The sequence below is a fragment of the Crocuta crocuta genome, unplaced genomic scaffold (assembly GCF_008692635.1).
Source record: "Crocuta crocuta isolate KB4526 unplaced genomic scaffold, BGI_CrCroc_1.0 scaffold140, whole genome shotgun sequence".
Taxonomy (NCBI): Eukaryota; Metazoa; Chordata; class Mammalia; order Carnivora; family Hyaenidae; genus Crocuta; species Crocuta crocuta.
Window position 1 is genome coordinate 2,640,248 of NW_027527775.1, and position 18,373 is coordinate 2,658,620.

The 18,373-nt window shown below is 36.0% G+C and overlaps 1 protein-coding gene and 1 long non-coding RNA gene across 2 annotated transcripts; one reads left to right on the forward strand and one right to left on the reverse strand.

Moving 5' to 3' along the window:
• Nucleotides 1-345: 345 nt before the first annotated feature.
• LOC144238743 (uncharacterized) lies at nucleotides 346-18,373 on the reverse strand. The gene is made up of 4 exons (XR_013337197.1): nucleotides 17,189-18,373; nucleotides 16,719-16,792; nucleotides 9,192-9,378; nucleotides 346-424 (listed from the first exon to the last, which is right to left on the reverse strand). It is a non-coding gene; the product is annotated as an uncharacterized LOC144238743 (long non-coding RNA).
• On the forward strand, nucleotides 368-16,471 carry CNOT7 (CCR4-NOT transcription complex subunit 7). The gene is made up of 6 exons (XM_077772613.1): nucleotides 368-484; nucleotides 2,196-2,389; nucleotides 7,749-7,910; nucleotides 10,649-10,793; nucleotides 13,157-13,267; nucleotides 14,801-16,471. Exons 1-6 carry the CDS (start codon nucleotides 368-370, stop codon nucleotides 14,927-14,929), a joined length of 858 nt encoding a protein of 285 aa, XP_077628739.1. The 3' UTR covers nucleotides 14,930-16,471.

Genomic DNA, 18,373 nt, shown 5'->3' on the forward strand with positions numbered 1-18,373 from the left:
ATTAATGGAAAGTTTTTGAAAATGATGAGTATGTACACATAAAAAAATAGTTTTTACTTAACGTTGACATTAGAACCAGAAAACCTATGTTGCATTTCTTTTTTTCTTACTGATTAGTTTTGTGCTTTTAGACAAGTCATTTCCCAAACTGATTTTCATATGAGTCAGGGACTTTGAATAAATAATCTTTTAGGTTTGTATCAACTCAAATATTCTATGATTCAGATTTCTGATATTTCTGGGTTTTATTTTGGTTTTTATTTTAACAGGTACAAAAATAAAGGATAAAGTATTTTATGAAACAAACAAATCGTCCATCAAGTATAACATTTTGATGCTTGGCATCTAGACTTCTTGTGCCCTCACTATGCCAGCAGCAACTGTAGATCATAGCCAAAGAATTTGTGAAGTTTGGGCTTGCAACCTGGATGAAGAGATGAAGAAAATTCGTCAAGTTATCCGAAAATACAATTACGTTGCTATGGTATGCCTGTGATCAAATCCTTAAAATGTTTCTTATAAAAGGGGAAGAGGGTTTTTAAAAGTCTTGAATTCAGCCCATCTGGTTGATTCTTTTAGGGATTTATTTAATTACAAAAATAAATTGTGTCGATGTTGTCCAAGCAGAGATTACCAGGAACACATCTGCACTGTGGCAGATTGGGTTTATTACTCATTGTAGTGAGGAAAAGTACACACCACTAGAACCATGGGACATTTTAGTAAGAGTGTTAGAAAAGACTTTTAGGATTTGGGCTTGTGTCAGGTGGTGTTAGGGATTAAGGAAGCAGGGCCTTGCTCTGAATTGGATGCTCTTGGGATGCTGAGGTAATTCTGTGACAGGGTATTTTAATAAATCCAAACTAGAATGAGGGAAGACTAGAGTGAGACTGAAGCTATAAAGAAGCAACGGTTACTTACATTAGCCAAGGTAGAAGACTGATCAGTTTTGTGGTTTGGACAATGTTTATGTTTTTGTCTGTGTTCAGTCATGATTATGGAGGGGTCTTGTCTGATGTTGGTGTGAAACTGTTTATAGGCAGCAGAACAGCAGGACCCAGCTGTGCGTGCCAGGCCTGCTGCTAGCAGCACTAGGCCTAACTGATAAAAACCAGATGAGCGCTGCACCCAAAAGCTTGGGGGCTCCTGCGTGTCTTTCTAAATAAAAAAAAAAAAATCTCCCAGTGAAACATTTATGTGCAGTTTTTTGTTATTGTTGTTTGAATCCTCACTGGAGTTGCGTGAACACACTATGTTGTTAAGCATCTCTGCTCTTGCCTTTATTATTCTGTCTGCCTAGACTGTGTAAAGTTTATTTTGCTGCTTTACTGTACCTTGTACGTCTGTTAGTTATCGTACTGTTTTTTAGATTGTTAGTTCTGCGAAGCAAGGGGTTATTGTCTGAGTCATCCTCTCTCCCCCACAACGCACCTAGCGTAACACATAGCATCCAGTAAAGTGGCTGTTGAGTTGGACTAAATTTAAAGAGGTTTTAATTTCTTCACAGTTTCATAGGGATTTGATATTCAGATTTTTTCTGTGTTTCTGTGGGTTGACTGGTAAACTACAGATATTCGAGCGAACATAGACAACTCCCTATTTAATTAAGGTGTACTTACCCATACTTAGAATTGAAGTTTTTTTATCCCACAAAATAGAGACCTGATGACCTTCTACAGAAATAAGTGGATTTTCTTTCTCTAGAGTATAGAAAGTACTATTTTATTTTAGCTCAAGAAATGAGAGTTTTGATGTTTAGACAAACCTTGTCTAAGAGAAATAATTGGAAAGTATGATGCATTTTCCATTCTTAATAACCAGTTCTTCACTGATTTTAATGCTAGCATTATCTGGGAATAGTTTTACATACCCCTTGAGAAACATGAATGTATGATTTTTCCCCCTTCCTTGGGAATAGAGTACTTGGTTACATTTATCATTCGTTTGTTACACACAGTAATTTTTTACTGAGATGATACTTAAAATAAGAAAAAGCTATTAAATTTGTAGAGTTTTATGGTTTTAAAATGTAACGCTTTTCATAGTTAAAAGGTAATTTGTAATTGAGTATGAGTGTACAGAATATTCTCTAAAACAGGATTCTTTGACTTGTACCAAAAATGATTTATTCTAACAATCTGTGGATTGTGGTTTTGACCACTTAGTAAATAATGAATCTTAAAACTATTTTACAGGACACCGAATTTCCAGGTGTGGTTGCAAGACCTATTGGAGAATTCAGGAGCAATGCTGACTATCAGTACCAACTATTGCGATGTAATGTAGACTTGTTAAAGATAATTCAGCTAGGATTGACATTTATGAATGAGCAAGGAGAATACCCTCCAGGAACTTCAACTTGGCAGTTTAATTTTAAATTTAATTTGACGTAAGTGGGAAATAAATATAACCCAGACTTTTTTAGCTTAATTGTAGAAATTGATTTCCCTCAAGTATGGTAAATGAAATGCTAACTGAATTTGGCTCTGTTATCCTATAAATATTTAAAGTCTAAAATTCAAAAGATTAGATTTCTTCTCAAGGGACAAAAAAATTAGGATAAAGATGACTTCATATTCAAATACTTTGAATTTTAGAGATGTTATTCGAAAAGTATGACTATCACTTTTTTTGAAATCTGGAAAACCTTGGATATTGAAAATACCTGTTGATAGAAAAAATAACCTTGTATTAATTTTACTTTCAGACTTTGTGTGCAGTTTCAAATATAGAAGTCTTTGTTGTCGTAGTTATCCTTGTGAAGAGATTTTTATTACAGTCAAACTCCAGTTTACATGTCAGGGGTACTGAGACATTTCTCGGAAACTTAGGTGCATTTTGCTCTCAAGTCAGTGTTATATAATAGTTTCAGTCCCAAATCAGCTCAAAGAAACCTCATAGCTTACGTATAGGGGAGATAATGGGATCCTTGAACTTGGTATTTCTTTAAGAAACCGTTCAGAATCTGCAGTTCTCTTCCAGAATCTGAATTCTAACTCAAGACTTAGGTTAAAACTTAGTTTCCTTACTTGTGGTACTTCTGTATCATTGGTAAGAGTAGTCTTGATAGCTTAGGGAAGTTTAGAGTGTTTTTGGGTGAGGGCAGATTGTTTATAATCAGTGTAAGGTGGGGAAATATTTAATACATCCTTACTAAGTTACAGTACTGTGATATCCTTCTATTTGACAGCTTGTACTTGTGTAATATGGTCTTCTATCTGGTTTAAAAAATCGTAAAAGAAGCCATGGGACCTTTAATGGTAGTGCCAGTGTAAGGGCCTCCTGTTCTCTGTACGATACTGTGATAGCGTGGAAGATCTAAAAGGGCTAGAGAGTAGGGTCAGTGGTGTATTCTGACTTCTAATTACATAATGTTTAGCCTGACTCTTTTGTTTTACTTGGTTGGATTTCATAAGGTATTCCAGAACCTTCAAAGGGTTAAAAAGTACTCCTGTCTATTTAAACTGGTAATAATCTTTTATAAGTACTACAGAAAATAATTGTTTCTAAAATTAGTTCTTAGCCATTTCATTTGTTCCATGTTACCTTTTTCCCAAGCTGATCATTAGGACATTGTTTTTTAACTAAGATATCATTGTGATGTAAATACATGAGTAGGAGGTAACCCATCTCTGTCTTCATTTTGGTAAAATTGACATTTTCCTTTCCTAGAAACATCCTTGTTATATTAACAACTGCCTTGCTATTACAATCTTTGAAGGACATTTTTTTTTCTTATACAGAAAGGGCTGCTTGTTATCAAGGTTTGCTACCATTTATACTAATGTTAGTATCAGAGAAGAAGTTTAAGGAGGAGGATATAGTGAAACGTTATTTAAGTAGATCTGATTAATTGGAAGATAAACCTGGGACTGCCTCATGTGGAAATAGAGTACCGTGAATTAAATTTTGAGTATTTTAAAGAAAGATGAAAATTGAGTTTTTTTATTGAGTGCCTAGAGTGTGTCAGCAGCTGTGCTGGGTACCAGGGATACAGTGTTGAGGGAAGCTTGTCGTGGTCTTTATAACTTAGTGTTCCTGTAACTTTGCTGTCTGCTTTCCATTTGCCAAAGTCTGAGAGTTAAAATTGTTAGATAATGGTCAGTATACAGAAATTCTCTCCAAACTGAATTTGGAGTTGATATGTAGAATGAAAACTGAAGTGGAATATTGGTGAACTGTGCAGAGAAAGCTCTCTCAAAGGAGATGGGAACGAATTTCTAAGAAGTCATCAATTTGATGGGTGTGGTAATTCTTGGTATTTGAGAGAATCATTTTAATAGTGTAGTAGAGGTTATAGGAGATTGTGGGTTCAGTGGTAACAGAAAGAACCTGAAAATTCATTTAAGGAAAATGGCAGTGACAAGGACAAATAGAGCCGTAAGTAGACAGGACAGAATCGAACAGGGTGGTTTTAGTTTTGTTTGACAGATAGTGCACAGGCGTTTGAAGCCTAAAAGGCAGTTGTCAGGTATGGACGTGCGGGCTCCTCATAGTATCTTTCTGATTTTTGGAGCATCTTACGTGTTTTTGGTTTGAGTTCATTAAACATGAAGTTTAGTAACCATCTACGTATTTGTGACTATCTGTATTCTAGTTTGCCTTTGCTTGTGAGTTTTAGCGTAAACTTACATAGCGTGTATGTGTTAAAATGTAAAATACATGTTGAGCCAGGAATGGATTGAAGTTGGAAGGCAAATTGTAGAATCTTTAATCTGCTGTGTTTAAAAACGTGAATTTGTGTAGTAGGTAAAGTTTATACTTGTAGGTATGTCTAAAATTAGGGGCACCTGGCTGGCCTCAGTCAGTAGTGGATGCGACTCTTGATCTCGGAGTCATGAATTCAAGCTCCATGTTGAGCATGGAGCCTGCTTTAAAAAGAAAAATGGTGAGAAGATACATATTTATTGAATTTAACATACCTAGTTAGTTTCTGTTTTTAGAATATTTGATATGAGTAGCCTTGTATCTGCTTTTTGGGAAAACCATTTTTAGAGATTTGTACATAACTTCAATTCCTGCTTAGCTATTAAAACTAGGTATTTTGCCATCTTAAACTTGAGTAGTTGATCAGTGTTAGGAGCAGTGACATTACTGTTCACTGTTGTTCTGAACAGATTGCTCTAATCAGGAAGCCCACCCTGCACCTGCAGCAATCTAACGAGACAACATTTTAACTACTTTTTTAAGAATTGCATATTTCAGTATTTTTCTATGTTTACTAGGATCTTTGAGGGTGGGGAATGATTTCAAAACTTGGAATGGATACCACGGGAAAGGTTCAGTCTGTTGATTTGGAGAATTAAGTTGTAACAATTACGAAGTTTGCCTTACCAGCAGGAAATTTTCTTTACCAGAAGAGAATTTATTAGCCTACCTGTATGGAGCTCCCAGCTTTCTCTTCTGATGAATCGGGCATTATGAAACATGAAATTGGTCCCAAATTACAAATTTTTATCCAAAGAAATTTAAAAGACAGTACATTAACTTGGTCTGAATTGAGTTATGTGAATTATATAGAAAAAAAGAGAAAGAAATAATTTATACACTTTTTTTTGTTAACCAAACTTATTTGACCATCACACATCTGAGATACTTCCCCCCAGATCTTTTTTCTGGAGATTGTGATTCAGTAGGTGTAGGTATAGGACCTGGAAATCCACATTTTTGGTAAACTCTGGGTGATTGCTGTTATTGGGCAGGTTTGGGGTAGTGCAACACTCCATTCTTCCCTTTCACATATTTTTTGATGTGGTGATATATATTAGACAAAATAGACAAGAACCATTGCCCTCTTGAAGCTTACATTCTGACTGAGAGAACATGTACTAAAATAAAAGTGAGCATATGGCCCAGAATAATGTGAGCCTAGGGGAGGAAGCTGTTATGATGTTGGTTGGTTACAGTTTGCTAAAGCATGCCTCTCCTTGCAAGCACCAGAGGTTGATGAGTGAGATGTTAGTTGTTTAAGGTACATAAATTTTTTTAAAATTATTTTTAAAGTTTATTTATTTATTAAGTGAGCGCAGGTGCGAGTGCAGGGAGAGTCAGAGAGGGAGAAAGAAAAGATCCCAAGCAGGCTTTGCACTATCAGCACAGAGCCCGACTCCAGGCTCATCCTAGAACCATGAGATTGTGACCTGGGTTGATTCTTAACTGATGGAGCCACCAAGTCTCCCCAAGGTACATATTTTTAGTGTAATAAGGCCAATAATGCCTGTTGCTTAATGAAAAAACTTGTGTTAGATTTATTCAGATAGGAATTTTGACATAAAGTGATGATTGCGGTTCTCCTCTTTTTTATGTTTCAATGGCTAGTTTTGCTATTTTTTAAAAAACGTTTATGTTAAGGTATGTAGTTCACATACACGAATTCCAAGTGCACAATGTAATGATTCGACAATTCTGTACATTGTGCAGTGCTCACAGTAAGTGTAGTTACCACTTATCATCCATACACATTTTGTTGTGTTATTTTTCGAAGACATTTAAAAGCAAACTGATTTCTAGAGAATAGACCATAAGAATACTTTTTCACTAAATGTAATGTTTTTTGTTTTTTGGGGGTTTTTTTTGGTTTAATTAGTTTTGTTAAAGCTTTTAATAGAATTTTCTTTTGCTAAGTGGTAGAAACCAGTATTCTTGCAACTAAAAAAGTAAATAAAAATTTAATGGGCAGTGCACAAAGTACTTTCCATATATACTTTCTCTGAAACCTATACCTTTGTTTTGATCCTTTAACATTTTGGATACCTGTGTGTTTGTGCTTAGAAATTAGAGATTTCTGGGGCGCCTGGGTGGCTCAGTCGGTTGGGTGGCCAACTTCAGCTCGAGTCATGATCTCACCGTTCGTGGGTTTGAGCCCCACGTCAGGTTCTGTGCTGACAGCCAGCTTAGAGCCTGGAGCCCGTTTTGGATTCTTTGTCTCCCTCTTTCTCTGACCCTCCCCTTCTCACGCTGTCTCTCTCTCTCAGAAATAAATAAAATGTTTAAAAAAAATAAAATAAAAAGAAATTAGAGATTTCTTTTTGGCTTAAGTAAAATCTTGAAGGATTGGTTTATGTTTAGGTTTCCTGGCTTCATTTCTGGAAGGTAGTTTTCTAGGATAAAGATTGTTAGAAGAAGAAATTATTGCTGTTACATAAAGTCTTTTCATTTTAAACCTTTTACTGGTTATTGGAGCCATTTGAATGGCTCATCATTAGTGAGAGAAGGAATTTCATTTTTCTGTAAGTTGGACTGTAGTTTTAGCCACATCAGATACTTTCCTCTTGGTCTTCTTTCTGGTGCTGCTGGGAGCATGGAGATGGACACAGGTCGGCCCCCTGTGGCTGCAGCTCCATCTGGCAGCAATAAAAAGGCTGCTGGGACTGAAAGCCCCTGAAAAGAACATGTCTTTTATTTTGGGTGGTAGCCCCTGGTGAGTAGAAGACCTTTTTTTTTTTTTTCCCCAAACTCAGTTAAATTTATTGAACATGTGAAAGGCTGATGAAATTGAGCTGAGAGTAAAGATTAAAATCTCACCCTTGGACTGTTTCTGAATGGTGCTTTACTGAACACTTTCCTAAATAATAAGCTTTACATTTAAATTGTATTTTCCTTCATATATGGGAAGCATTGGAATAATTGGACCCAAGCCTGTCTTCTCTTTTGTTCTTTCTGGCCCTATAGTTAGATATAAGTGGGACAAAACTAATTTGTTTGAAGAACGGCACTTTTGAAGGTTGTCTTTCTTTTTCTCCTGCCAGGGAGGACATGTATGCCCAGGACTCTATAGAGCTACTAACAACATCCGGCATCCAGTTTAAAAAACATGAGGAGGAAGGAATTGAGACCCAGTACTTTGCGGAACTTCTTATGACATCAGGGGTGGTCCTCTGCGAAGGGGTCAAATGGTTGTCATTTCATAGGTAAAAAGATTGCACTGAAAATGGCATTTTTATTTGCATTTCCTGGCTGCTTCATGCCTGCTGTGGGTCACTGTTTCCGCAGTTTCAGGCTCAGTTCTACAAGGAATTGGAGGCCACATAGCAGTCTCCTCTTTTAAGAAGCTAATATCGGTCTATTTAAGGTTTAATTTAAAGATATGTGATTCATTTTTGCCTATGGGAGTGACAGTATTGCATAGTGGAAAGAGTGAGACTGGAAAAGTCGATCTTGGTTTAAATCCATCAGTGCCTTGTGGAATCAGTGTTACCAAGAGTTATTTAATGTTTCTGAGCCTTAGAATGAAACCATTCCTGGGGCACTTGGGTGGCTCAGTGAGCATCAGACTTGGGCTCAAGTCATGATCTCATGGCTTGTGGGTTCAAGCTCTGCGTCGGGCTCTGTGCTGACAGCTTCGGATTCTGTGTCTCCCTCTCTTTCTATCCTTTCCCCTGCTCACACTCGGTCTCTCTCATCTCAAAAATAAATATTAAAAAAATTAAAGAATGAAACCATTCATTAAAAAATTATTTAATATCTACCAGTGCCAAGCACAATGATACAAGATTTTAGGGATTAAGCTGTGACTAAAACAGACTAAACTTATTCTCATTAAGTTTATATTCTGGTGGGAGTTGGCAGGTTTTAACGATAAAATTTATATTGTGGTTTGTTAGATGTTGATAAGTGCTGTGAGGAAAAAAGCAAAGAGAATGCTAGGGGTGGGTGGGTGTGCTGGATTTTAGGGTTTTTTTCTTTTTCAAATAGAGTGATCAGTAAGATATCACTTAGGTAAATAACTTGTTTTAATGATCGATAATAACATGTTTTGAGCATCTAGTAAACAGCTTTGCACACATTAAATTCTCAATAAATGGTCATTTTTAATTCTTTGTTATTATAAAACTGGATTGTTGAAGAGAATTTTTAGGAAGTGAATTAGTTCATTTTGTACAAACAGACTTCCAGGTAAGACAAAGAGTTTTCCTGTCTAGGTGAACTAAATTAAACTGGAAGCCCAGGGACTAAAAGTGGCCTTGGGAATGATTTTCTTTGACCTTTTGCTATGTCTTTAAAAAGCATTGTATTATTCTTACATCGGGTCCATTTCACACATATTTTTAAAAAGTCAGAGTCTCCTGTGTGCTTTAGAATTTCCAGCTCGGATCTGTGTGGAATGATTATAGTGAAGGAGTATTGTAAACTCTGCTTTAGTACTAAGCAGTAATTTTTGAGTTGGGGGTGTTGAACATACCAATTCTTACCTGTCCTCTCTTTCTTCTTCATTTGAGCCTTTGCCACAGGAGACCAGACCCAAGCCTCTGTTATTTGAGGAATGTTTTTTCAGCTCTTTTTTTGACTTTCCTGGTCATGACTAGAAAGCATCATCTTCTGTATATGACCGATTCTTCGATTCAAAAAGTACTCTGAGCAAATACTATGTGTTAGGCACTGGATATTAAAATGAACAAAAACAGAAAGGGTTCATGTCTTCTTAGAGTGTGGAGTCTAAGTTAGACTCTAGTATTTGTCAAGATTTTATTCTAAATGTCATTAACTGTTTTCTTCATATTCTAGCCTATTTTTAGGAGATCAAGACTAGTTTAAGAAATTACCAGAAATGTAAAAGTTTCTGCTGTTAGTATTCATTAATGGTTTTCAATGGTAAAACTTCTTTTCACAATTAGAAGTAATTCTGAACATTAAATAGAAATTTTATTTCTAAAAAATACCCAAAAGATATATTAATAGCATCTCTCATCAAATATTTACTGAGTTCCAACTATGTGAAATAAAAGTTTTTTTAAAGATATTTTTAAAAATGTGATTCCTACTAGACTAGTGGAAAACACATTTGTTTCGAAGGGTAATACAAGAGAACAGTTTGCATACGAAATCATGGGGAGCTAGACTCTGCAGGGAAGGCATCCTGTAAGAGGTCCTTGAAGGAAAGGTGGATGGGGAAAAAAGGCTGTGTAATGATGGCACGGGAGTGTAGGGAGGTACAAGGCTGTGGAAAAAGCTGAACAATTGCAGTAGGAAATCTTGATTTGAAAGTGTGGGAGTTAGTATTTAATCTCTGGCTAACACTTTTCAGTGTTTACTACTTTTACTTTTTCCGTCTACAACATTCCCCTTATTATATCTTGAGTCATAATGAGACAGGAAGAGAATTTTGAGGGAAAAGAATGATTGAAGTCACTTAAGGAAATAAGGTATTTCATTAGGGAATTACTCTTTGGATTTTAAAGTATATGACCTCTTTATATAAAATATGGGAAGATTTGTAATATTTTTGCCAGTTCTGCTACCTTTTGACCTTTTTAGCCTAAGGTTTCCATTCATCTTTATTTTTCCATTTCCATAGTTACTTAATTTTTTGAGACATTTCTGGGTCGTTTGATACCCTTCTAAAAGTTTTTCTTTCAGAGATCGTCAAATTGTAACCTAGCGACTGCAGGCTCGGGATGCTAGTATAGGTCTTATATTGGTATCTTTGAATGAAAGTGGCATGTTCATCTTTGTTGGGAAGGTGATGGCATTTTCCCATTATCATTATAAACGTATCTGTTTTCTCTATTCTCGTGTGCATTTTTAAAACTTTTTGGTTGATTCCTTTTTTGACTATGCTTAAGAGTCATTTAAGATTTGTATCATGAAAAAAATTTTTTCATCTCTGTGTTATTTATGTGCCTCTGTTCTGTATTTAACCCTTTTGTAGTGGTTATGACTTTGGCTATTTAATCAAAATCCTGACCAACTCTAACTTGCCTGAGGAAGAACTTGACTTCTTTGAGATCCTTCGGTTATTTTTTCCTGTCATATATGATGTGAAGTACCTCATGAAGAGCTGCAAAAATCTCAAAGTAAGGTTTCAAGTAGCTTTATGTGTAATGCACACACTATTTAGACTGAGTGACTGATAAATGAGATCCTAGCCTGGGATGTTTTTAGCCATATTTTGGATTTTGAAATGCAGTTACATTATCTGGTCATTTAATTCTATTTCTTGCATAAATAATTTATAGGAAATCCTTTTTCAGAGCTTCATATATACTGGCAGAATAAGTTTTCAACAAAGTTCAAACCAAAAGTCAGATTTTTGTCACTGACAGATTGAAAATCATAAACCTGCACAAAAATGTGAGGGCTAGTGAGCTCTCATGCACAGAAGCATAGGTTCTCACTGTCCAGCCTGCCCATACTCCATCCAGGCCAGATAAATCCAAGGTGGCTGTCAACATGCAGGTGCTGCGGTCAGTAAGGTGGCAGAGTTTTCCCTTCAGCTTGGAGGGGAATTACTTTGTTGCATCTAGTCACAGGATCATGTTCCTAGGATTAACTTACATGGCTAAAAGGGCTTTTTTTCCCCCCTGGCTCAAAAGATGTCATGTGGTTAGTAGTAAGTGCTAGTAATGTGCAGGTCCTGTCTAGACAGTAGCTTGCATTCTGACTCTGCTGAATGAGTGTGTAATAATTTGCTACTTCTGAACATTAATTTCTTCCCAAAGGAACTTTAAGAAGTACAAGTAGAAGCTCCTTCAGTTTGGGAATGAACTCACTCATGGTGGCATAGACTGCTAATGAGTAGAAGGGCTTATTTTTTTTCAGAGGTGTTTGTATTTAAGCTGCAACTAAAAGCACATTTCGGTAAAGTGGTGGCTTCATAGAACCTACATGAAGGTTGATCACATTTTCTTACCAGGTTTTTAGAAGTGCAAAAAAAAGTTAGACTTTTAGGAGATGGTAAAAACTTTCAGAGTTTTACTTTTAGCCAGAAGGAAACAAGAAGTAAGGAAACCTTGCATTTGACAAGTGAACTCAAAATCAGAAGAAAAGTAGCATTCTGGCCGAAGTTTGCTTGCTTTTTTACAGAATATGGCATATAAATGGGGAAATTTTTAAGGATTACTTCATGTTTGTTGCATCTCTAAGAGGAACAGAATTCTGCAGTTTGAAGAGTGACTCTAGTGAACTTGCAGTAGGCTGGCCTTATTGCTGTAGGAACTCAGTCCACCCCTTGAAAGTATTATATGCTGAGAATCCATGGCCCCAATGTTTTAATCTGGCTTTGGAAATACTTTTTAAAATCTGACATACCTCTACAATGACATTTTTCAGGAACAAAATGAAATTATTGCTCACTCTGTGTATGATACTGGAAAACTTCTGAGTATACCTGATAATTCTGATGCCCTGAGTATACCTGATTCTTATGCCCTAAGTGAGCTGCTGTGTTCAATTTAGGTTAATGACAAAGGTGCTTTTTGACCCACTGTCAGCCGTGCTGAATGACCCTATTCTGTTGCTGTCCTGAGCAGCTGCTGATGATACCTAAGCCTCATGTTATTTTTAGCACAGAAGCAAGTGCTATCTGTGCACAGCACTGTTTCAAGCTGTGAAGCAGAGGAGGGTTAGTAGAGAGGAATTTGTGCTGCTTTTGTTGTTTGACCTCATCTTTCTTTTCTTTGTCCCCTGCCACTCCCCCCCCCCCCATTATTCTGCTTCCCTCTATTCCTCTGTATTTCTTCTCTTTTATTCTTTTTTCTCTTCCTTACTTTCACTCCTTTCTTTTTTAAGCCTGGCAGTATTTTATAAGCAGATACTTAGCAGACCCTTCTAAGGATTTGTAGTCTTTTAACAGGCAGGGACTGTAATGGGCAAGTGAGGGCAATTGTCAAACTTCTTTGCACGGCCTCTGTCCCTGCTTTTAACAGCATGCTCTTCTTTTTAACAAAACCATAATTAAGCACTTAGTGAATTTTCAAGGATTTGGTTAGTTATAATAGCTTTGTTTTGTACAAATTACTTAGATGAAACTATTTAGAGATTGGTAAGAAGCTTAAGAAAATTTTATAGGACCTGCCGATGGTCAGTTTTCTATCGATGGATGGGTTGACTGTGAAGGTACTTAATAAATGTCCCCAGTATACCTGTCCCCTTGTATAGGATCTTTCCCCCCATAGTTTTAGGAAAGTTACATGCCTTAAAGCATATGATGAAGATAAATTTTCCCAGTTAGGATCTCATTGCCTACTAAATCTAAACTTCCCTCATACTCCACAAATACTTTCATTTGTAATTCAGTCTCTTTTTTTCTAATCTTCATAAGGTCCAGCTTTCCATGCTAAAGTCCGTTCATGTTTTTGGTTAATGTCTAAGTGAGGTTCTTTGTGAATTTGGGTATTGTATGGTTTCTGTTTTGACAGACAAGTTTTCTTTCTTCTAGGGTGGTTTACAGGAAGTTGCTGAACAGTTAGAGCTGGAACGGATAGGACCACAGCATCAAGCAGGATCTGATTCATTGCTCACAGGAATGGCCTTTTTCAAAATGAGAGAAGTATGAAGACATCAGTGCCTTTTTCTCAGTTGGTTGTTAGGTTGAGAACATTAAAAATCTTATGGCAAAAGTTTTTGGGCAGTAAGTGTTATTAAATGAAGATACAATTAGAGGTACTTTGGAATTTGTGTCCACCATGCTTGAATGAAAATATTCAAAAATAAGTCCTCTTGAAATGTAGTTCAGAAGTAAATGAAAAAATGAGTTCTTCATAAACTGGAAAATGAAACAATTTAAACTACTTTAGGAGTCCTAAAGGTCCAATCATACTATTTCTTAGATGAAAAAACTGAAGCTAGAGGCTAGTAGCTTTTATCCAGGGTCTCACACAATACTAGTGGGCGAACGCCAGCATTCTTTCTATAACCACATCAGTGCTGCTGCTGCTGAGTCAAGGAGTCTATTCATTAGGTTTCCCCGGCATTGTCTTCTCTGGTAAAATACCATTTGCTTATGCCGTTTTTCAGCATTTTGAGGATTTATAGGGTAGTGCTTATGTAGTGCTTTTAGTAGACGGAGTCTTAACAAAAGTTTCTGAATTCTCAAGTGGTTAAGTGAATCTGAAGTAGTTGTAGAATCAAAAATAGTATCAAGCAGAGCCCTGTAAGTGGCAATAGACAGAAATGAATGAACCCAAGTCTACTCCTAGCTTATGTATTGAAGTGATACACGCAGGTATACCTCAGTGTAAATTAAATGCAAAGAAAAGAAAGTTTTCCTTTTTGCAGAATACAACGTAGAATTCTTTTGAGTATATCCTCTTAGACGCTGAAGAATAAGAAGTAGCTTGACATTTACAACTTTTGTAGCAATGTATTAATAATAGAAAACGTAATAGGTGTTTGCCAAGTATTGATTCAGAAATGATTTGGAATGTCTATTCGTGACAAGTAAATACTTTGTTTTGTACTTCTTCCCAGTGCTACATTAGAGAATTAAAAACAACCTTTTGGATTTTCAGCTTTGCATTTTAGAAATACCTTAGTGATTCAATGAATGGTGGATTCTCTGCTACTAGTGTGTTATCTTTATTTTTCTTGGCTTCTTTACGAATAGTTACCTAATGTGAATGTTCAGATTTTAGTGTCCAGACATGGTTAGGGTTTGATTGTTTCCAGCCAACTCAACCTTGCATGTAAACTCGAGGCTCCTTGCCTGACCTTTTCTCCCATCATTGGCCATATTCATTCATCTTCATTGTTAAATGTTAAATTTATGGAATAAAAATGCTTGCCATTTTCCCATGATTATAAATTCTCATAAAATTTGTCTAAATGTTAATAGGAAAGACACATTTATACATTTTTTTTTGTAATCTTTTTCTTTGGTTTCTTTTGAGCTCTGTACTTCTTGGAAACATTAGTTTTACTCATTGAATTTGAATATGTGTGGCCTTAAAAAGGATCACCATAGAAAAGAGCTGTCATTTTAGTTAATGAACAGTCAGTACTTACATTGCTGAAATATAAGTTACCAGTGGTACCTTTTGGTTAAAATTATCTTTTTTTTTTTTTCCCCAAAATTCCTTTTTAGATGTTCTTTGAAGATCATATTGATGATGCCAAATATTGTGGTCATTTGTATGGCCTTGGTTCTGGTTCATCCTATGTACAGAATGGCACAGGGAATGCATATGAAGAGGAAGCCAACAAGCAGTCATGACATGAAATAGTCCTTTTATTTTTATTTGAGCTACACACGAGCTTGTATATAGGTTTTATCTCTGGTTGAATCCCTTGAGCAATAGATACTATTTTTTTTCTTTCATAGCCCATTTTATTTTCTGCCTTTCAGTACTAGTATGACCATTCCTATCTCAGATCTTAATAAATAGAAAAGCATTCAGGTTAAATTTGGCCTTAATATCCTTGTTAGCAGGCATGTATGACAGAGTGGGGAAGGCTGCATCATACTGAATATTTTGATAAACTTTTACCTGCCTGGGCTTGGTTTGTTTTTCTCCCTTCCTAAATTAACTAGCACTGACTATAATTTATTTCCTTGTTTCATGTCTCCCTTCCATTCTACAGGACTTTTAGCTATTTGAGATTGTGGACCATCAATTTTGCACTTTAGAGAGTGATTCTGACTCAAGTCCTCTGTTTTATCAGAAATTTTGGCTTTTCTTGCTCTTAGCTGGAAAAATGACCCATCTGCCAATCTTACACAGTATTTACTTGTTTTTGACCCATGGAAATAGCACATGCATTGTGCAAACGGTTGATTCAGCAAGACTTCAAAAAACAAAAGACAAAAAACTACTAAGGAGTTTAGTAACTGCTGTTTCTGTACGTAGTGTTTAATCTTCCAAGCACATCTAGTGTCTGTCAGTTTCTCATTGGCATGTGTAGGCTGCTCTGACTGAGGAAGTTTTCAAACCAGCTTTACACCCTTCAGGAACAATCCCTTGTGATTGGATATTTAGTGTCTGCCAGGAAACTGGTACCCAAGATATTGAAGCTGCAGTTATGATAGCACACTTCCCTTTGATCTGCTTCGTTTTATTCTGTCACTGTTTACCCTTATTTCTAATTTTTAAAAAATTTTATAGCCATACTTAACGACGCTCTTGCTTTGTTGATTCCACAAACCAGTTTCTTTAAAGTCCAAAGATAGCAAATCTTTAGGTATATTTTGTACCAGATTAAATTAGAAGACAAAAAATTGTGCTTTCATAGTTGTTACTAAAATAAGTAATGGAGAGATTTGGTGCAAAACAACAAAATACAAAAATATATTCTATATATAAAGTCATATATATATGTGTGTGTGTGTATATATATATATATGACTATATATAGCTAATAAAATTACCTGAGGAGTGTAATGCTTGTTTATTTTTTTGTGTATATCTTTGCAATCTATTTTATATATATATTGACAAAAGAGACTGTGAAATATTTAGCCATGCAGAATATGTGACCAGACCAGAGCATGTGTAGGAAGACATTCTGGTAATCATTAACTCTGCCCTGAAATGATAGACTACAAGTTACGGATGTGTGTTATCTACATTTCAATCAGTAATATTAGAGAATCTCCAAATGTTAGCTACATTAGTTTGTTTCCTTTGTACATTCTTTATTCATGATATTACAATGCTGTAACTGGGTGGTCCTTTTTAAACAAAACGTTATTTGCAAAACAGAGGATATTTGTTTTTAAAGCTTTTGTAAATAAAGGCTTCGGAAATGTTTTCTTATATATGTTGATGACTGGTAATTTTTAAAAATATTTGTGTTTTTTTTTTTAAATATGAGCAACTGAATACAACTCAGTAACTTCTTTAACTGTAGCTAATTATTAGTCTTTTACTTGAGCCTTCTGCATTGCAACACTGTTGGCTTATTCTTTATGAATACCTCAATGATATGTTAGGAATTAATTTTTATCTCCTTTCCAAGAATGCATTTATTCTTCTGAAAAACAAAGTACATTTGGTATGACTTACTGTGGCTTCTTTTTAAAGCTGACAGAATACAGCAGGTAATCTGATTGGTTTCTTCTTATTTTGCTCTTCACCTCCTTAAAAAAACAGGAATTACAAAGGTTCCCTTTTGAATAGCCACATAGTTAGTTGCTGAATTTCATGGTTTGTATCAATTTTGCTTATTGTCTCTTAAGAAGTAGTAATATTTTATAACTTCTGTAAGAGGAACAGTAAGATCTTTGCTAAATCTAGCTTTTGGATATAAGATATTTGGCTGATAGTTTTGTAATGTTCGTGCGTCATTAATTCTAGACTCCCCATACTCTCAATTCTGCTGGAGCAGGTCGGCACACCGTGGCCTACGGACCCAAACCAGCCTGCTGCCTTTTTCTTTTTTTTTCTTTTAATGGCTAGTGAGATAGAGGAGAATGTTTTTTACAGTTTTAAAATGGTTGGGGGGAAAAAAAATCAAAGGATTTGTACTTACTGACCTTTGAAAATTACATGAAGTTCACATTTTAGTGTCCACAACTAGTTTTATCAGAATGCAGCCACATTCATCGTTCCGGCACCGTCTGTGGCTACCTTGGCGCTACAGGGGGAGTCTGAGGGGCTGCTACAGAGACTGCTTATCGCAGTCTCCTCATTGCTCATCCCTTCGTGGTAAGCTGCAGCGTCAGTGGTGCGGATCGACGTGCCTCGTTTATCTGTACATCATCATTTTATGATTTCCTCTGTTACCCGTTCATATCCATTATGTCAAGACAAGAAAACTGAACTTTGATGTGCCTAGAAAGCACAGAGTGGATTACTTTCCCACGTTATATGGTCAAATACTGTTTATTATGCAATGACACAGTAACTGCACTAAAAAACACACCGTATGCTGACAAAACCACACCAAGCAGTCATCACAACATACCCAACTACTGGGAAAGCAACAGAACTAGAAACTAAAATGGAATAGCTCATCACATCATGATTTCTTCACAAAAGTAAGAAATGGAAATGAGACTATAACCACAGTATGTTTATGACTGGCCCATTTGTTAGCCAAACAAAGTTATTACTTTTTGAATGCAGTAGCCCAAAGAAATGTGTCTCGTGAAAATTTACAGACTTAGCCTTTTGTGAAAAACAGTTGGATGAAGAGTGAGAACACTGGGCACAACATCAACAGTTAATTATAAAACAACAAATGATTTTGGTATTTTTCTTTGGCTCTTAGGTTAGATGTTCTATAGTACTTTACCAGCTATTATTCTTTATTTGAGAAATCAATGCTAAGTTTGATGTGGCCATTCAGGCATCGGTTTCTTTTAGTCGTCTGGAAATATAGGTGAGACTTTTCAAGGAAGTTGGGAAACCACTAAGTTAGTACAACCTGAAGTCTAAGATGTGACAATAAGTGCGAAATATGTAAAAATCTGCAAGGAACAGAAAAACGGTTAGTTGGCCAAATTTAAGACCTTGTGAAAAGGTATAGCGTTCTGGTGTGGCAGGTACCCATTTCACTTCCGTCGTGCACCTTTTGTTTCCTTTTTTTCTAAACGAGAATAAACGCTGTTTATTGTTAGCTCGTGTCTCAGACCAGTGCAAAGACCCTGTGAAAAGAGAGTAAACTAAGAAAATCATAGCTGAGCTATACATATGTGTACAGACTCTCCTAAAGAACT